The 16,230-nt window shown below is 52.1% G+C and overlaps 1 protein-coding gene across 7 annotated transcripts in view; it reads left to right on the top strand.

The window, feature by feature from the left end:
* LOC114654534 (multiple PDZ domain protein) overlaps positions 1 to 16,230 on the top strand; it is a 61,283-nt gene that overhangs the window by 41,751 nt on the left and 3,302 nt on the right. For 6 of the 7 annotated variants that reach the window (XM_051929755.1, XM_051929756.1, XM_028805143.2 and 3 more), the window contains 20 exons: positions 1,324 to 1,413; positions 1,500 to 1,571; positions 2,256 to 2,415; positions 2,502 to 2,698; positions 2,777 to 2,868; positions 3,039 to 3,117; positions 4,726 to 4,803; positions 6,019 to 6,111; positions 6,192 to 6,266; positions 6,351 to 6,513; positions 7,970 to 8,115; positions 8,855 to 8,938; positions 10,889 to 11,082; positions 11,187 to 11,334; positions 12,283 to 12,369; positions 12,924 to 13,023; positions 13,295 to 13,335; positions 13,622 to 13,744; positions 14,383 to 14,487; positions 14,759 to 14,856. In XM_051929755.1, coding sequence (XP_051785715.1) covers positions 1,324 to 1,413; positions 1,500 to 1,571; positions 2,256 to 2,415; positions 2,502 to 2,698; positions 2,777 to 2,868; positions 3,039 to 3,117; positions 4,726 to 4,803; positions 6,019 to 6,111; positions 6,192 to 6,266; positions 6,351 to 6,513; positions 7,970 to 8,115; positions 8,855 to 8,938; positions 10,889 to 11,082; positions 11,187 to 11,334; positions 12,283 to 12,369; positions 12,924 to 13,023; positions 13,295 to 13,335; positions 13,622 to 13,744; positions 14,383 to 14,487; positions 14,759 to 14,856 — 2,225 coding nt within the window. The remainder of the gene's footprint in view (positions 1 to 1,323; positions 1,414 to 1,499; positions 1,572 to 2,255; positions 2,416 to 2,501; positions 2,699 to 2,776; positions 2,869 to 3,038; positions 3,118 to 4,725; positions 4,804 to 6,018; positions 6,112 to 6,191; positions 6,267 to 6,350; positions 6,514 to 7,969; positions 8,116 to 8,854; positions 8,939 to 10,888; positions 11,083 to 11,186; positions 11,335 to 12,282; positions 12,370 to 12,923; positions 13,024 to 13,294; positions 13,336 to 13,621; positions 13,745 to 14,382; positions 14,488 to 14,758; positions 14,857 to 16,230) is intronic. The other variant, XM_028805142.2, reaches the window with a different exon arrangement.

The following is a 16,230-nucleotide window of genomic DNA, read 5'->3' as shown; positions in this document are numbered from 1 at the left end:
CATAAACGCCCAAAGGGATCCTCTCGCCCTCAGATGAATGTCATGGCGACTGAGTACTGAAGAACTTTGGGTGATACGCTGAGGGTTTACTCACATCTGCAGTTCAGTGGCATGACGTGTCCAGCCATATTTGTGACTTGTGTCGTTTTTAGATGAAGCCACTGCCACCGCCGCCGCCGCTAGTAGAGTAGCAGGTCTCCCTCGTTTGCTGGGCCGTTTACTGTCTCCTGTCAGCACCCCCACTTCAGGGCACCTTGACAGGACTGTCTTTTCTGCCAAAGTCTTTTAGCTGAACCCCAACCCCTGCCCACAGTACCTCTTAGACTTGTTGTGATGATGCCCAAGGGAGCCACGCTGTGTCCACCTGAGTCATGCATTGGATGGATGTGAAGGTAAGCCGAGGGGGTAAATCAGCCACACTGAAGAATGGACTTCCTTGGCACATGTTAGCCTACAGAATCTCAACCCAAACGCTGAGCACTGAAAGTGGCAGCACGCCAGTCGAAACCAGCAGGGCCCTTGGGATCTTTGTGTGCCACATTAGCCATAGGCAGACTCCGGGTATATGGAGCCCCTGTTGGTCTTTATTTTCTTTGACGTGCCCACACAGACACACACACACACACACACACACACATCTGGAAGGGCAACTTTTTGTTCATCTCGGCCCTCCTTCCTTTCCTGTAGAAACGACATTTTCAGCCACCGACAGCAAATCCTTTTGAAAACGTCAGATCCTCTCAAGCTGGTGGTGTGGCTAGAGGAGAGCATGATGGCCCTCGCTGTGCCTTGTGGAGCCCCCATTGATGTACGATAGATGTCTACCGACCTTAGCAAACTGCTCCTTGTTAGGTGACATTTGGGGTCCCTCATCGGCAGCCAACATCAGAGTTCTGGCCGCTGTATGTGGGCCTCATCTGACTGACATGGTGGGCTCTTTTCACTTCCACCTCGGATGTCTCATCCCGTGGTCAGCCTCTGGAATTCCCACCAGCTGGTGTTGTGACACTGGAATGAGGCGGACCTTGGTGTCATCTGCTGTTTATACGTCTGATCTTCTAGACACAATAAGATTTAAGTCCATAGCGCTGGGGTCTGATTGGTGACATGCAGGTCTCATCCTTATAAAAGACGTCCTGAATTGTGACCTCCAGCGGTGGCACTCGACGGCGAGTCACAGGTGAGCCGCCCACACGCTGGGTTGAAGGTGCGCCTGTCCTCACCTCCTCCTCTATATGACGTGTCTGCCGTCGTGACGTTGACATGACCATCTTGATTTCGTGACTGAGTGACTGCTCTTTGCTGACGTTCTTCTTGTTCCAGTCGGTGACAGCTGACTCGGCGGATGACAAGCCATTTCCATCACAAAGCAATTTGGCCACTGAGGCGTCACTGAGTGAAAACCCATTGGAGGTGAGTGCTGGCGCGTGGTCTCGGCATGTTTCTCAGTTGCGCCGCTTGTCCTTCCTAAACCTGTCGAATTTCTTTTGTCGCTGTAGGGTTCGCTGCGTCCCAGTAGGCTTTTCCTAGGCCTCTCCCCAGCTAACCCCTTTGCTCCTACTCCTTTTAAGGTTTGTGGGATTGTGGGATTGTGTCTGTTGGAGTGCACTCCATTTTGTGGTGCTCATTCATTCGTGATTGTGGGCCGGAGAAGACGCTGTACGGCCGCCATCGTTATCACGCAGTGTTTTTTCAGTTGCCCACACGTCTTGGAATTTTATTTTTTCTTTGCTGATGGGTTTGGCGTCCATTTGAAATATTTTTCTATTTGAATTTGAAGTTCACATTTATCACAACAAGGGGCTTCTCCACAACACCTTGGTGAGGGACAAGGCCTGACAGCCGACTGAACAGATGGCACCCGCCTGACTGGTAAAACAGTGGGGGCAATGTGTCACTTGTGTCCCCAGGTCACTCTGGGGGGCCTGCGTTTGGGCTCAGTGTCAGGCTGGTCCAGCTGTCTTCATTGCTGACTGGCGGTCTCCTGTTGGAGCCACTTGGGTTGGTTGTCCCAGTGCAGATGACACTTGACCACTGTGGTGCACTTCGGCTCGTGTTTGGCCCCCACGCAGCGCCAGGGGGTATTTACTTTGTCACATCTCATGTCCTCATCTGACTTTGGTCTGTTTGGGAACTGAAACAACACTGCGAGTCACACCCGCTGCCGGCGAACGGGACATGTTTGGGTTTTAATTTGGGAGACTGTTCAACCAAATGAGTGACACTGTTGCTCACATGCTGCCTTACCATTCCAGGTGGCAAGTCGCCGGGATGCTGAAACGGGAAGAGCATCGCCTAGTGCCGTGGCACGACTGCCAGTTGAGACCACAGCTGGTGCTGGAGGGGCAGACACCGAGGCCACCGACAGAGCCGGGTCGCCGGAGGAAGAGCAGGAGGAATTTGGGTACAGCTGGAGTAAGTGGGACAGCAGCGTGGACATGCCATCCAAGATTGTCCCCCATATTGTAAAAGTTCTAAAGCTCTCCATCTGTCCTTTTCAGGGAAGATCATTCACCGCTACGGAAGTCTGCCTGGAGAGCTGCACATGATAGAGCTGGAGAAGGGCAGGACGGGCCTCGGGCTGAGCCTGGCAGGCAACAAGGACCGGTCGAGGATGAGCGTCTTTGTCGTGGGGATTGATCCGAATGGGGCCGCGGGCAAGGATGGCAGAATCTTGGTTGGCGATGAGCTGCTGGAGGTATGGCGGCACTGAGCCAATCAGATCGCAGGTTATGTTGGGAAGGGTGTTGCCATTAATTTCACTGGCTCTTTGCAGATCAACGGTCAGATCCTGTACGGCAGGAGCCACCAGAACGCCTCGTCCATCATTAAAAGTGCACCTTCAAAGGTCACGATGATCTTCATCAGGTGAGCCCCCTGCGGTGTTACACATCACTTTTTAGAGACTGTGACAAGCAAGTCAATGGTTCCCACCCCGTCGTTGACTTGAGCCCTGTCCACTTGGGGGCGCCGCTCCTGTTCTGATTCAGTCAGCATTTCTGATGTCTGCCATCATCTCGGTCCGTTTTCTTTCCCAGGAATACTGAAGCACTCAACCAGATGGCAGTCGGGCCGATGAAGGAGCTCACCAGCGAGGCCAGTGGATCCCAGGCTGAAGTAAGCCTCAGTTCCAGAAACCTTTTTTAAAATTTGGAGTCGATGGGATTGGAACTGTTTGCCAGTCTAATGTGCAACGTCTTGGGCGGTTTGAACGAGTTTGATTTGATGCGTTAAGGAGGATTGAAGATGGTAATGTTGGGCAGGAGGGGCCGAGCTGAAGATCTGACCTGACCGCGGCATCTCGGCCTGACTGGGGTGCTGCAGAACCTCACAAGAGTAAGAAAACTCAAAGCTGTGCACACTTGCCCAGTCCCTGCTGGCACACGACATGAAGCCCTGGCACCGGGACCCCCGGCAGTGAGGGGCTGCTTGCTTTCCTGTGGTGCAGTTTTGCTCCCAGGGATGTTGTGATTTTTGTCCGTTTTATACAATGAATATGAAAGGGAGGGAACCTGAGGTGGCACAAGACTCCATTTTGTAATCAGGGACTTCCTTTGTTGAAGGAACAAAGTTGTCCAGCATCCCCGTCACTCATGTGAGACACTCGCTGCCCCCATGCTGGGTCACTGCACCTTTAGCAGCAATCGTCGCAGCCAAGCACTCCTTGCACTTCATCTTTGCAGAAATGCAGTTTGTGAGCATCGGCTGCTCAGCTCAGCTTCTCTTTGACCGGACCACTCAGAACGTCTGTGCCATTCGGTTGTAGACTTGGCTTTGTGTTTTGGCTCATCGTCCACTTGCATGAGCCAATGGCGCTTCAGCTTTTGGTCATGGATGTTCTTCTTGAGAATATTTTGTACAATTCCCGTTCCCTGCGGCAAGTCTTGGAAAGCATCACCACCATCACCAGCATGTTGTTCTTGTCAGACACCAGACATGTCTGTCCATACCTCCTTCTTCCAAAAGGCCCGGGGTCATGTTGGTCATCTTGGTGTTGCTTGGCACTGACGTTACTCTTGGATGGCAGAGGCTGGCACCTTGCTGTTCTTTCTGTCTGAGCAGATGCTCCCAGTGTTCTCCAGGTGGACATAATGGCTGTCACGGTGGTGTGCAGGAGTCAATGGGGCCCCACGAATGTCTCCCTTTTCTCAGTGCCTAATTTCAACAAACGGGACACTGAGCCGACATATCTAACAAGTTTGATCGAAGCCAAGTGTCGTCCTTGTGGTGCTGACCTCACTCTTACGGTGGGGTTTGGATTCAACGGGGGGCTCTCTGTGTTCAGTCAGATGAGTCTGACCCTCAGTTCACGTTGCTCAGCTATTTGAGTGAGTAAGGGGGCCGTTACTTTTTCACACTGCCAATACAGATACGGGTGTTTTATTTTCTCTCGGGTTCCTTTATCTAACATTATGTTTTGTCTGAAGATCTCAAGGGCCATAATGGAGGATCTCGAGAGAGGGGCTGAAATGTGTTCACAGCACACCGTTTATTTATTATATAGCGACTTTCCCATGCTGAACATATTCTAATCAGCTGAGCCACTCGCCTGCAGTGTCACTGGATGGGGGACTCGCTCCTCGTGTCACCCCGCCTTGTGACTCTCGTACGCGTGCCTGGGCGTCTCCGGCTTTGGGCCGTGGGCATAGATTCGGTGACACTTGTGTTCGACATTGGCATCGGCCCTGGTTCTAACACCAGCGTCTCTTGTCTTTATTTCTGCAGGGCTGCGTTTCCATGGTGCCGCCTTCGGTGTTCGATCTTGACCGGTTCAAAGGGGTTCAGCATGTCGTTCTTCCCAAGGTAAGTGAAGTCCCCTTTGTGCTGAACACCTCGCCATCTTCTTCTAATCCTGGAGGTGGAGATCAAGAGACACCAGCAGAAACAAAATCATCTTAACAGGCAGGAGCTCAAGTATTAAGAGGAACAAACAGAACGTCAGTACCAGGGGCACAGGGCAGCGACTTCATGAAGAAAGTAGCAAAGTTCATAACGCTGTTATGCTTTGGCTGAGCCGGGCAACGGCTGCCAAGTGCTTGGCGTAGAATTGGTTTGGTGAGGTAGCTATGCCCCTACGTTTTTTATGGGTGGAGTTTGATGACATGGAATGTCAGGTGGTTTGTCATTTGACCATCAAAGGGCCTAGTGACCCTCTACAACATGGCGGTGGCCTCACGACGGTCACAAAACGATGTCATCTGATCATCACTAATGTAGATAAATGACTGAAGCTTCACTCCCAAAACCCGAATCGAGATTCGTCACTTGATACTCCATGACGGAGCTGCCTTAGAGCCAATAACAAATATTATATGGTGTTCAAGCGGTCGGGTGGCAGAGCCAATCCAGAATTTAGAGTTGTATGGGGAGAAACTGGGCAAAGGTGCAGAGTCTGGAATGGAGCAGCGCGTCGGAAGTGCAGGAGAGCCCACCTAAAGCAGTTGAGAGTCACACATTCATGTTCTTGTGTGTGGACCGGGGAAGTTTAAAAGCATAAACTGAGTAAAGAAAGGAAACGCCAGTTAACCAGGGAATCAACCTGAAGATGATCCCAAAATCAGCCGCTGACAAGAGTCGAGGAAAAAACAAATTTCAGGGAGAGCAGAGTCCACCATCGTGGACGTCAGGTGTCTTCTGGGGCCGAATGGGCTCCACACTTGACACATGGTGATAAGCGGCCTGTGATGCCCACCCTGTGCCCCACAGCTGCTCACCAGCTAAACTGACTTCATGTCACTAGCAGGGTCCATGTAGGGAAAAGTCAAGGGCAAATGGCTTTTGAGGATTTCCTTTGACGTCTGGTCAGTGATGAGCCCCAACCCTCGCCTAACCCTGTCTGTGTTCCCAAAACTCAAACAAGGCCAAGACGTTTTGGCCTCTGACCGACACCCAGCACTTCTAGCGCCTGTCCCTCACTCCATTTGGCCACAGCAGCGGAGCGTTGTAAGCACCAAGCCGAGGTCGTGCCACACTTTGGCAGACATCCTCACGCTCATCTGCTTCTTCTTTTTCCTTCAGGATGACGGAGGCCTGGGCATCGCCATCAGTGAGGAGGACACAAAGGCAGGCGTGCTGATCAAGAGCTTAACAGAACGTGGTGCGGCCGCCAAAGTAAGTGAGGTCCGGCTTAAGGGCACCGACCGCCCAGTGGGGCAACTCGGGTTGTCACCTGTCTCTGTCTTCCTTTCCAGACTAGCAGAATCAAAGTGGGAGACAGAATTTTGGCAGTGGATGATGAAGTTGTCCTGGGCGAGCCTGTGGAGAAGGTGGGCACCATAGGGACTCCTGCAGTAGTCTGTGGAGGCGCGGACTCTCTGGATCCGTACTCGATCCTCTTTTTATCTTCTCAGGTTATCACTCTGTTGAAAAAAGCCAAGAGCTCCGTGAAGCTCACGCTCAGTTCAGATGAGGAAGGCCCACCGCCCCCTCGAGTGGCTCTGCCCGTTGGCAGCAGCGAAGACTGCGATGTGCTGCATGCTGGCCTGGACTCCCCAGATGTGGACCATCATGGCAGTAAGGGACTGACCCCTCTTTTGACCCTGGCCAACTTCTCTTATGGCCTTAAAGGGGGGGGCTTTAAGTGTTGTGGTGCAGTTGGGTTACATTAACATGATGCCATGGTTGCTGTTCTTGTTGAGCTCGAATGGCCATCTGATACTTTCCCTTTAATTGTCACTTTCAGACAAAGCAGTGTGTTGATGAAATTGGACATCTTTACTTTAAAATTACAATGTGGGTAGTGACATCATATACTGGAACTGTAATGGCCCATATTGGCCGTGTGCTGGCTTGGAGACATCTCTTCAAGGCCCATCAAATCAACAAGCTAATTAAAAAGGTGGGCTCCGTTATTGGACGCCCTCTGGACCCCCTGAACGTAGATGTAGAGCAGAGATGGAATCAAAACTGAGTGCCATTATGAGCAATGCTGCACATGCTCTGTGTCAACAGCATTGAGGACTTTGAGCCAAGCAATGCTCCTGGGGCTCCTCCATGCCTACAGCAATGCGCCTTTATATAGTGCCTTACTGGGTCTCTTCTCTCAGGGGGGTGCCTGTTGTTGACATAAATTCAGATGAGGGATGAGCCATTAAACCGTCATGAACCCTCGCCTTACAGCCCACACGTTGCCCACCCAACACCAGCCCCAAGTAGCCTGGCGTGGCCCTTCATAATTAGTCGTCACTCTGTGTCACTCACACACAGGACTGACAGAGAGCAGGGCAGAGAGAAAGCACAAAGGTCAAGAGAACGTGGGCTTGAGGAGCATCTGGGGGGCCACCGCAGGAGAGGACAGGCAAGAGGAAGGGCCACGTGACTGGCTAGAAGGAGGGCATTCTGGGTCAAAGTTGGGGCTGAGGGTGGGCATGGGAAAGCCCCTAACAAAGTGCACACTGAGGTCACATCGGCGTGCAAGTGAAATGGCCGGGTGACATCTTAGATGACACAGAGTGAAGGAGAGTGAGAAAAAGTCAGTGAAGATGGAGAGACGCACAAGACCTGATGACGGGCCGAGGTGGGGCACAGAAAAAAAAAGAAGGAAAGAATAGAAAATACGGACGGCAGGTTACCTCGGGTTATGAGAGATGGTGGCGGGGGGGCATTCATATTTGTCTACTCGCAGGGTGCGCCTGTGACATCAGTGGGCTTAATTCAAAGTGGAGGGGACAGGCCACTGATCTGTAGTCTGTTCTGTAAACCTGGGGTTGAATGCCAGTGTATCCCCCACTCTGATGCCCACAGTGGATGATGATGTGTGCAAGTTTGGCTGATCAGTAAACCAAATGAACGCCATGGTGAGCAGTGGCACCTGGAGGGGTGAGGCCGTGCCACTCTTGTGTTTTCAGAAGATGCCCGTAAGCTGTCCCTGCTTTTATTTCTTAGTTATTTCAGCTCGGTGTCCTTTCTGCACAGGGCAACGACTAAAATAAAGCGTAGAACTGAGCGCGGGCCCTTGGTGTCTCCACAGCTCTGAGCAGGTTGTGCACGCCGGCAACACTGGCATCAGACCCAGCCACCTGTCCCATCATCCCGGGATGTGAAACGACAATCGACATCTCGAAAGGACGCACCGGTCTGGGACTGAGCATCGTTGGCGGAGCGGATACGCTGCTGGTAGGTATGCCTGGCACTCGGAGGGTGCCCGTTTGTGGGCGCTTGCTTGAACTTGCCACCAATGCCTTGTTCTCGTGATAAGTTTTAAAGTGAATTGAGGAGCCTCTTGGTAAGGTGAGCTCACTCCCTGCCCCTGTAAGAGCCCACCAGGTGGCACTGCCGGACTCTGTTAGTGATGAATTGGGGTGCTGTGTAATGGCGGTCCCTGAGATCACCTGACACCTGGGCAGGCTGCTGTTTGGTTTGCTTTGACCACATGACTGACCAATGAGCGCACACTTGTGTACTTGTCGTCTTTTTATCACGACTGTAAACAAAAGCCAAAGATGGCCATCAAGGCTCTTAAACTTTACCACGGTGGTACTTTGACTGAACGTGGACTTCGGGCACCAGTGTGAGTTGGCTGGTTGCTTTTTAAGTGTCTACGTCTTGAACTGAGTGAGCAGGTTTTGCCCAAGGAGTTCTGGTGTCAGACCCTTTGGGGCACCAGTGGGCAGAGCAGACCTGCTTGTCTGTGGCCATCTCAACTTTGGTGTGCCAGCTTGCAATTCATCCATAGGTGCCTTGTTAAGAGAGACTGGCATGCTGAGCTGCCGGCGCTTTGTAGGACGTCTGTTCTCTTGTTCTGATGTTCTGACAAGGAGGGGCTACAGGGGGCACTCCTGCCACCTTTTTCCAGGTACACAAGTGAAATAATGAGCATTGCATGTAATAACTGTTCTACTGAACTGTTTCCTAGGGTGCCATCATTATTCATGAAGTTTATGAAGAAGGGGCGGCCTCTAAAGATGGCAGGCTGTGGGCCGGGGACCAGATCTTAGAGGTAAGAGGAGAGATTGGGTGGCAGTGGTCAGTGGGTGACGCAGAGTTTTAGTTTACAGTGCCCAGCGGGTTGGCACTTCTTTTCATTTCCCTCAGCCGTTTGCTTTACTTCACGCTAATTCACGTGCTGGACGGTACGGCATCCTGTCCTGTTCTGATTGGTCAGCTCGTATTGCCACTAGTGACGTGGACAGGCCTCTGCTTCTTAAACACTCAGGTTTGTCCCCCCCACTCTTGGCTCTGTGACTAAGAACGTGTTTTTTGACACCCTGACCCCAGTCTTGAACCCGTGTTACATTTTATCAGTAACTGTGAAGGGTGAAGTGGAGAGCTGACTTCAGTTTAGTGCCATCTGTTGTTCCTGCCTGCAGCACTCAGAGCCAGCTGGCATCGTGTCCAGTAACATCCTGCACGCCCAGCTAGTCGCCCGTCAGCCATGTTGTAGACACATAGGAAACCCAAAGACGAAGGCGAACTGGGAAGTGACTGTGCGTAACCAGCGTGAGCCTCCATGAGCCATCGGCCCTCCTAGTAGATTAGAAGTGCCAACTTCAGTTCAGTTCCGCTCCTGCTTGTGGAGTGCCCTGCGTTAAGCGCAGCACCGTGACATGTGGAGTACAGTTAAACACAAATAAAAGTTCTGATTAACGTGAATGGCGCCGTTAACATCATCATTAAGCCCGGGCCACTTGACGAAGCAGGAGAAGAAAACAGCAAGTCAGCAAATGGACCGCTGGGGGTCTACAGCCAGCCATAAAGGACGCGGTCAGACATGGTCACAACTGCCCCTAACTGGCCATTCTGTAGCAGTCAGTGCTGGGCCATCTAATACGGTGACAGAATCCTGGTGTTCTTCCAGTTTCTCTTAGACGTCAGGAGAACAGCTCAGACATAGAGCAGTGGCACAGCATGGCGCAGAAGGGCATCAAGACGAGGAAGAGAATAGTGGGGGGTCACGATTACTACCAAAGAACGCTGACGCCACTCAGAGGTCATCAACGGCTTTGATTGTGCCGAGGGTCATCTCCACTCTAAAATCCGGGCAGAAGTTCTGAAGTGTGCCCGCACCACTGTCTCTTTGATGGCATCCCTTTATGCCCACTGTCAATCCCACGGGTCTTGTTTGTTTAAGGCCACAGTTTTCAACTTTTAAGGAGCAGCGCCAGCATGAATGTCGACCTAACAACCGTGACAATAATGTAAAATATACCAAGAAAGGCACATAACGTGCGTGTGGTGCCCGGGCCTTTTCACCTAATTATATTCAAGTCTGTCTTACTGTCTTATTATATTTTATCCGCCAGGCCACCTCATTGTACCGGTGTGCAGGTGCTGCTGGCCCAAGTCACGTCTTGTGCCCACCTGATTCTCGCTGTGTCCTTTGCCAGCCTCCTTGTCTATTCTGAATTTGCTTGCTGGCCTTCGATGGCCGTAATGAGCTGAAAGTAAAATGTCCATCAGCTTGAAGAACGATGCCACAGTGGCCTGCCACGGTGACTCCTCATTCTGTTTGGGTGCAGATTGCCTTCCATGGCACTCATTTCAAAGAACTGGTAAATAAAAGGCTATGAAAGGTGAGCTGATGGCTAGGATGGTGCATTGTCCATTTCTCACAAACCTCACCCACGGTGCTCTGTCGGGCAAAGTCAGGACTCACATCTGATTGTCAGAAGTGGGCAGAGCATGACATCAGTAAAGGACAGGTGGCACAGTAGCAGACACTGATGCTTTGTTCACACTGCGCTCACGGGTGACGATCGCCGACATAGATGTCTATTTCAGAGTTGCAGACTGCCACTGGACATACTGACCCGTCCCTTGGTCACTCTACTCCCTTATTGTGCAGCGTCAGGCTGATTAACTGTGGTCTGACGTCACCTTGTCCACCCTGATCAGGTGGAGTCGGACCACCACTTGCTAAACTTTTTCTTTTTTTCTTGATTATTTGCAGGTTAACGGCATTAATTTAAGAAGTGCCACTCATGACGAAGCCATCAATGTGCTGCGACAAACTCCACAGAAGGTTCGCCTGACGGTGTACCGAGACGAGGCCCAGTACAAGGAAGACGACATGTGGGACACGTTCTCGGTGGAGCTTCACAAACAGCCGGGTGAAAGCCTGGGCCTGAGTATCGTCGGGAAGAGGTCGGTCCTAGCAGTTCACTCCAGAGTGCCACTCAATGCCCGTTACGTGCTGGTTTGGCGCGAGCCACATGCACTTTCCTGCTCTTTATTGTCTTCCTTGATAGGAATGATGCAGGCGTCTTTGTGTCAGACATCGTGAAGGGAGGAGTGGTTGAAAAAGATGGACAACTCATGCAGGGAGATCAGATTTTATCCGTCAATGGCGAAGACGTCCGCACTGCCACACAAGAAGCTGTTGCCGCATTGCTGAAGGTACAGAAATGTCTAAAACGGCGGAGTGCCAGGGCATTGTGGCGGTGGGAGAGACGCGTTCTCAGCGTCACGCGCACTTTTTCTGCCCTCGGGCCTCTTTTGTTTGTTTACAAAATCAGAATAACGGACGGGGGGGCCTTTGCCTTTTGCCCCTTCACAGATTTCCTGCTCAGTTCAGCACTAGGCAAACACACCAGAGATGCCATGTCAAGAGCTGAACCCAGGTGCTGCCAGCGAGGTGCCAGGGCTGTCTTTGGTGCCTCTGGGCTGCCTACTTGCTTGTTGGAGGTTTTAGAAAGTTTGCATATCAATTTGCGCATAACGTGCCCCCCCACTACAGCTTATGTTCCAGTTTGTTTCACTCAGATGTCGAGACCACCCGGAATTGGGCCTTTTTGTTCAGATTTAGCCCAGGGTCACGTGGTGGGACGTAACTGTGACCTGTGTGTGTGTGTCAGGACCCTCTGGCAGCTCATTTAACCCCTCAGGGTGTGCAGCCTTCGTTATGTCTGTGCTGTGAAAGTCAAGATGGACGACCCAGTGTGGCCAATGGCATGAAGGCGAGGTGGCGGGCCAGCCAAGCATTTGGGGTGACTATCTTGTGCCAGGAAAACCTAATTGCTTTGTGTCGTCAGACACATTTAACTGAGAGACCCTCATGCACAGAGGGTCCCCCTCATCAAACTTAAATTGTCCCACCACTGCCCTTCTGGTTTTCTCCACCAGTTCCTTGCTCCTGAACTTTCTGCCATCCTTCATGTCCTCTCCTAACCCTCGCGTGACTTTCTTTGGGTTGTCACCAGCCTGCATTGTGTTGGGGTAGGTGACCATGGCTGGTGCTTTTTAATTTTGGCCAGCTTCATCCCACCTTTCCCCCTACATGAAGGATGGCTCAGTCGGCTGGTGGCCACGTCCTCGGAGACTCTTAACACGCCTTTTGTCTTTCAGTGCTGCTCCGGAGCGATCCGACTGGAGGTCGGCAGATTCAAGGCAGGGCCGTTCCACTCGGAGCGCCGGTCGTCTCGCAGTAGTCAGGTAGGCCTTCTCGGCGGCGGCGTTGGTGTTTGGTACGCCATGGCACTCAAGCCCAGCGTGTGACTGCTTAATTCTTGAAGTCGAGGCTGGGCCGCCATCTTCGGTTTAATTACAGATTTGGCATCGCTTTGACTTTGAAGGTAATTTACAGGGTAAATGGTCCTCATAATGAAGGCCCTGGCACTGCTGCCAGCTCAGGGAGAGGCTCACGTCCTCAGCATTCACACTTTATGTCTGCACTTGTCTTTGTTGATTGAATATTTTCAAACGTAGCCCACCAAGCAGACCCCGACGCCAAAGGAAGAGGGTCACCCGGGGTTTAAGGGGCCGGCGAGCCGTGGAGCTGAGGACGTTCAGGGGTCTTTGAGACGTAGAGGATGCCAAATGAAACAAACTGAAAGCTGAGACTCCACTTGTGAATGGGCACCAGTTTAAAAATGAAGGTGCCATGGAGGCTGTGGTTGGTGGTGCCCATTCTTACGCTGCCAATTTGCTGTAACAGAATTTCCTTGTGCTTTGACCCTCCTGACTCCTGTTTGCTTTGACTCTTGCAGACAAGTGAAAGTGACAGCCATGAAAGGACATCATTTAGCACGCTGCCCCCAGAATGCACCATGGCCAGTGACTTCAACAGTGGTCTGAGGCGGCGCGCCTGTGAGTACCACCCTACCGTTTCACTGGGGGGCTCATGCAGAAAAAGAAAACCCTTTGAAGGGAAGTTAGTGGGATTCCATTTTTGAACGAGTTGTGTGTTTAGGTGGGTGCTTTGTTAAGATTAAGAAACGAGTCAATGACAGTAAAGAGAGTCCTGTCGGGCAGAGGTGAGGGATGGCAGTGTGTGAGGGGAGAAGCGGGCAGAGACGCCGCCTGGGGCAGCTTTGACGTTTCAGGTTGTTTTTGACGAGGCCCGCTCTTTTCATTGCAGCGTCAGACAGAGCCGCTCTGAGGACGGTGGAGTTGACTAAGGTACGTGTCTCACTTAAGGCCACACCTGCCCTGCGGACTGGTGCCACTCGCGTCACTGTCGACTGCTGCTTCTTTTGATTTCTGAGGTGGCCGCTTGCTCGTATGTTCGGCTCTCGCTCGATTCTGCTGGCTCTCCAGTGCAGTGGCAAACCCGCAGAGGGCTGAAGCCCGAGTCCGAGTTTATGCAAATGAGTGGGCACGGGGCCTGGTGAGCCTCACGCCATGTTGGGAGGGCACCTACACTGGCATATTGAGAGCCACTGTCCCATGTTTCTTCATTCACTAGGAGCCAACGGATTGCCTAGGAATCAGCATTGCCGGAGGAGTGGGAAGCCCGCTTGGAGACGTTCCCATTTTTATCGCCATGATGCACCCCACGGGTGTGGCGGCACAGACGCAGAAGCTGAGAGTAAGTGGAGGGGCGGGCATCTACCAATCTGTGCCTCGCTGGGCTCTCTCCTTGGGCGTCCTGATTTTCGTCTGATTTGACTGTTTGTAGGATCAAATGACAGTAAGGACACTGGTGACGTGTGCATGTGGGGAACATCTGCCTTTAAGACCATGACGGTAGTGCTGAGCCAGTAGTGCCAGGGGGGCTCATTTGTGTTTTGTGCCCTGGTCCCTTTTTCTTTCTTTCTGCTACCATAGCAGATCCCCTGTGGAGCACCAACCACAGGTCAGCTTTCTCCTGGGATGTTATGGCCTGGGGGTTTGGCTTTAACCGGCCCACCATAAGGGTAACTTGAGCTGTTAGCAGTTGAGTGGGACTCCCCTTCAGATGTCCAGTTGTCGATGTCACCCTACAGGGTGTGTCACACAATGACGCCAGTCTCACTTGATTGCTAGATTCGCACTCATCCTTCCACACTTGCGTGCTGGGAGTGCCCACTGAATTGTGGGCCAAGCCAGGCAGACTGGAGGGCCGTTTTCTTCACCATTTTGGAAATGCTTTGTCCATTTGACTGATTCATTTTTAGGGATATACTGGAGGGACCGCTGCGCCTTTTTTCGACGAGTAACTGGGACTTTGGATTTTTTCCTTGCCAGGTTGGAGACCGAATTGTGAGCATCTGTGGCACGTCGACCGAAGGCATGAGCCACTCTCAGGCTGTGGATTTGCTAAAAAATGCCTCGGGCGCCATTGAGTTGCAAGTAAGTTTGGAGGCCGAGAGCCCCGTCTTGCCGTTGGCCCATCGGTCAGTAAAGAAGAAGTAAACATGTGTGTCCAGAGGGGTGCCTGTGGCCTTCTCCAAGGGCTCGATGTGCTGCCATCTTGAGCCTCTGATACAAGCAGATTAGCAGGACGGACCGTGGAGATCACGGCCTCTCTGTCCACTTCACTTCTGCTGTGCCCTCCAGCTCGTGTATGCTGATGGCGGGGTCTTTGTGCTCCACGGGTCACCATGCCAAACTGCTCCCACAGGTTATTGCAGGAGGAGAAGTGAGCGTCATTGCTGCCCAAGCCCAGGACCCACCGGGAGGGAGTCTGTCTGTCGGGGGCCTCTTCCAAGATGAGCTGGGGTAAGATGGCCGCCTAAACGGGGAGATCGTACGTAACTGAGCTCGACGTGAAGGTAAAATGCAAACTTGATCCTCTCTTACATTCTGCAATATTAACTTTGAAACGAGGGGGGGGGGGGGGGGGAGGGGGGTTGCATCTGACCTTAACTTTAGGGTCCTAAAGATGAGCTGTGAGTGCCACTGAGCAGGATGGGGTTGGGTCATTTGAACAAGACCAGAGGGCACTGCCAGGGTGAGGGTGTGGACAACGTCAAGTCATCAGGTGCCCACAGACAAACCGGCATCTAGGCTGATAGGTGACGACTGAGAGACGTGAATAGCCAGCATGGCACATCGTGGGGGTCCTCGTTCATTCATCGCTGTGCGAGAGAGAGACAGATGGCAGCATGTGCCAATGGCATGTTACTGCACCCACCACATGATGATCCACCTGGGTTGGGACCCGAGTGCAGCGGGTGACACCTTGGCAACAGTGGGAGGTTTTTTAGGGTACACAGAAGAGACAAAAAAGATGGTGGGTTATATAGCGCCCCCGCTATGTAGAGGTAATGCTTAAAGGATTGGTTTGCTCTTTCTTCACACTCTCTGTATATTTTCATTTGCCACATAAAATTGTGTTCTGAAGCAAAGCATTTGTTCTAAATGGGCAGGGGTCCAAATTAATAACCACTGAGGACCACCAACACAGACAGGCAGGACACGAGTTCCAGTCCAGCACACACGTTTATTTGCACCTGAGGTCCGCTCGTCTTCCTCTTCCTCTCTTTGTCCTTCCCCTCCACTCTGGTGGCTCACTGTTATCAAATGGACTCACTCCCAGGTGTGGCGGCCCCCAGGGAAACCAACAAGGCCGTGCCAAACTCCAAGTCCCAGCATGCCCTGTGGGAATCCGCGGTGCCACAGCTGCCCAGGAGGGCTGCCCTCTAGTGTCCATGGGGTGGTAGTGCCTCACAGATAGATAGATAGATAGATAGATAGATAGATAGATAGATAGATAGATAGATAGATAGATAGATACTTTATTAATCCCAATGGGAAATTCACAATGCTCTCTCCCCGAGTCCCTCCATCCAGCTGGCGTCCCGGCTGGGTAATGGCAGAGACCACCATAATTATGAATAAATAACTTTAAGGTGTGTAGCACAGAGGGGAGTGAGACCACCACTGGAATAGCGCAGGCACGCTTGGTCATGATTCAGCAGGTGGTGCCAGGTTGGTCTGATTCACTGGCATCTGCATATCCATCAAAGACGGCCAATCATTTGTACAAATTGATTGAAAGACCTGCAGCCCGCCCCCTTCGTCTTATTGGTGGAGTTTGTTATCTGCTCCCTCAACGGGTGCTGGGTGTTGGGTACGTGCCACACTCATTGG

The sequence above is a fragment of the Erpetoichthys calabaricus genome, chromosome 7 (genome assembly GCF_900747795.2).
Source record: "Erpetoichthys calabaricus chromosome 7, fErpCal1.3, whole genome shotgun sequence".
Classification (NCBI taxonomy): Eukaryota; Metazoa; Chordata; class Cladistia; order Polypteriformes; family Polypteridae; genus Erpetoichthys; species Erpetoichthys calabaricus.
This window is presented reverse-complemented; position numbering and strand designations above follow the sequence as displayed.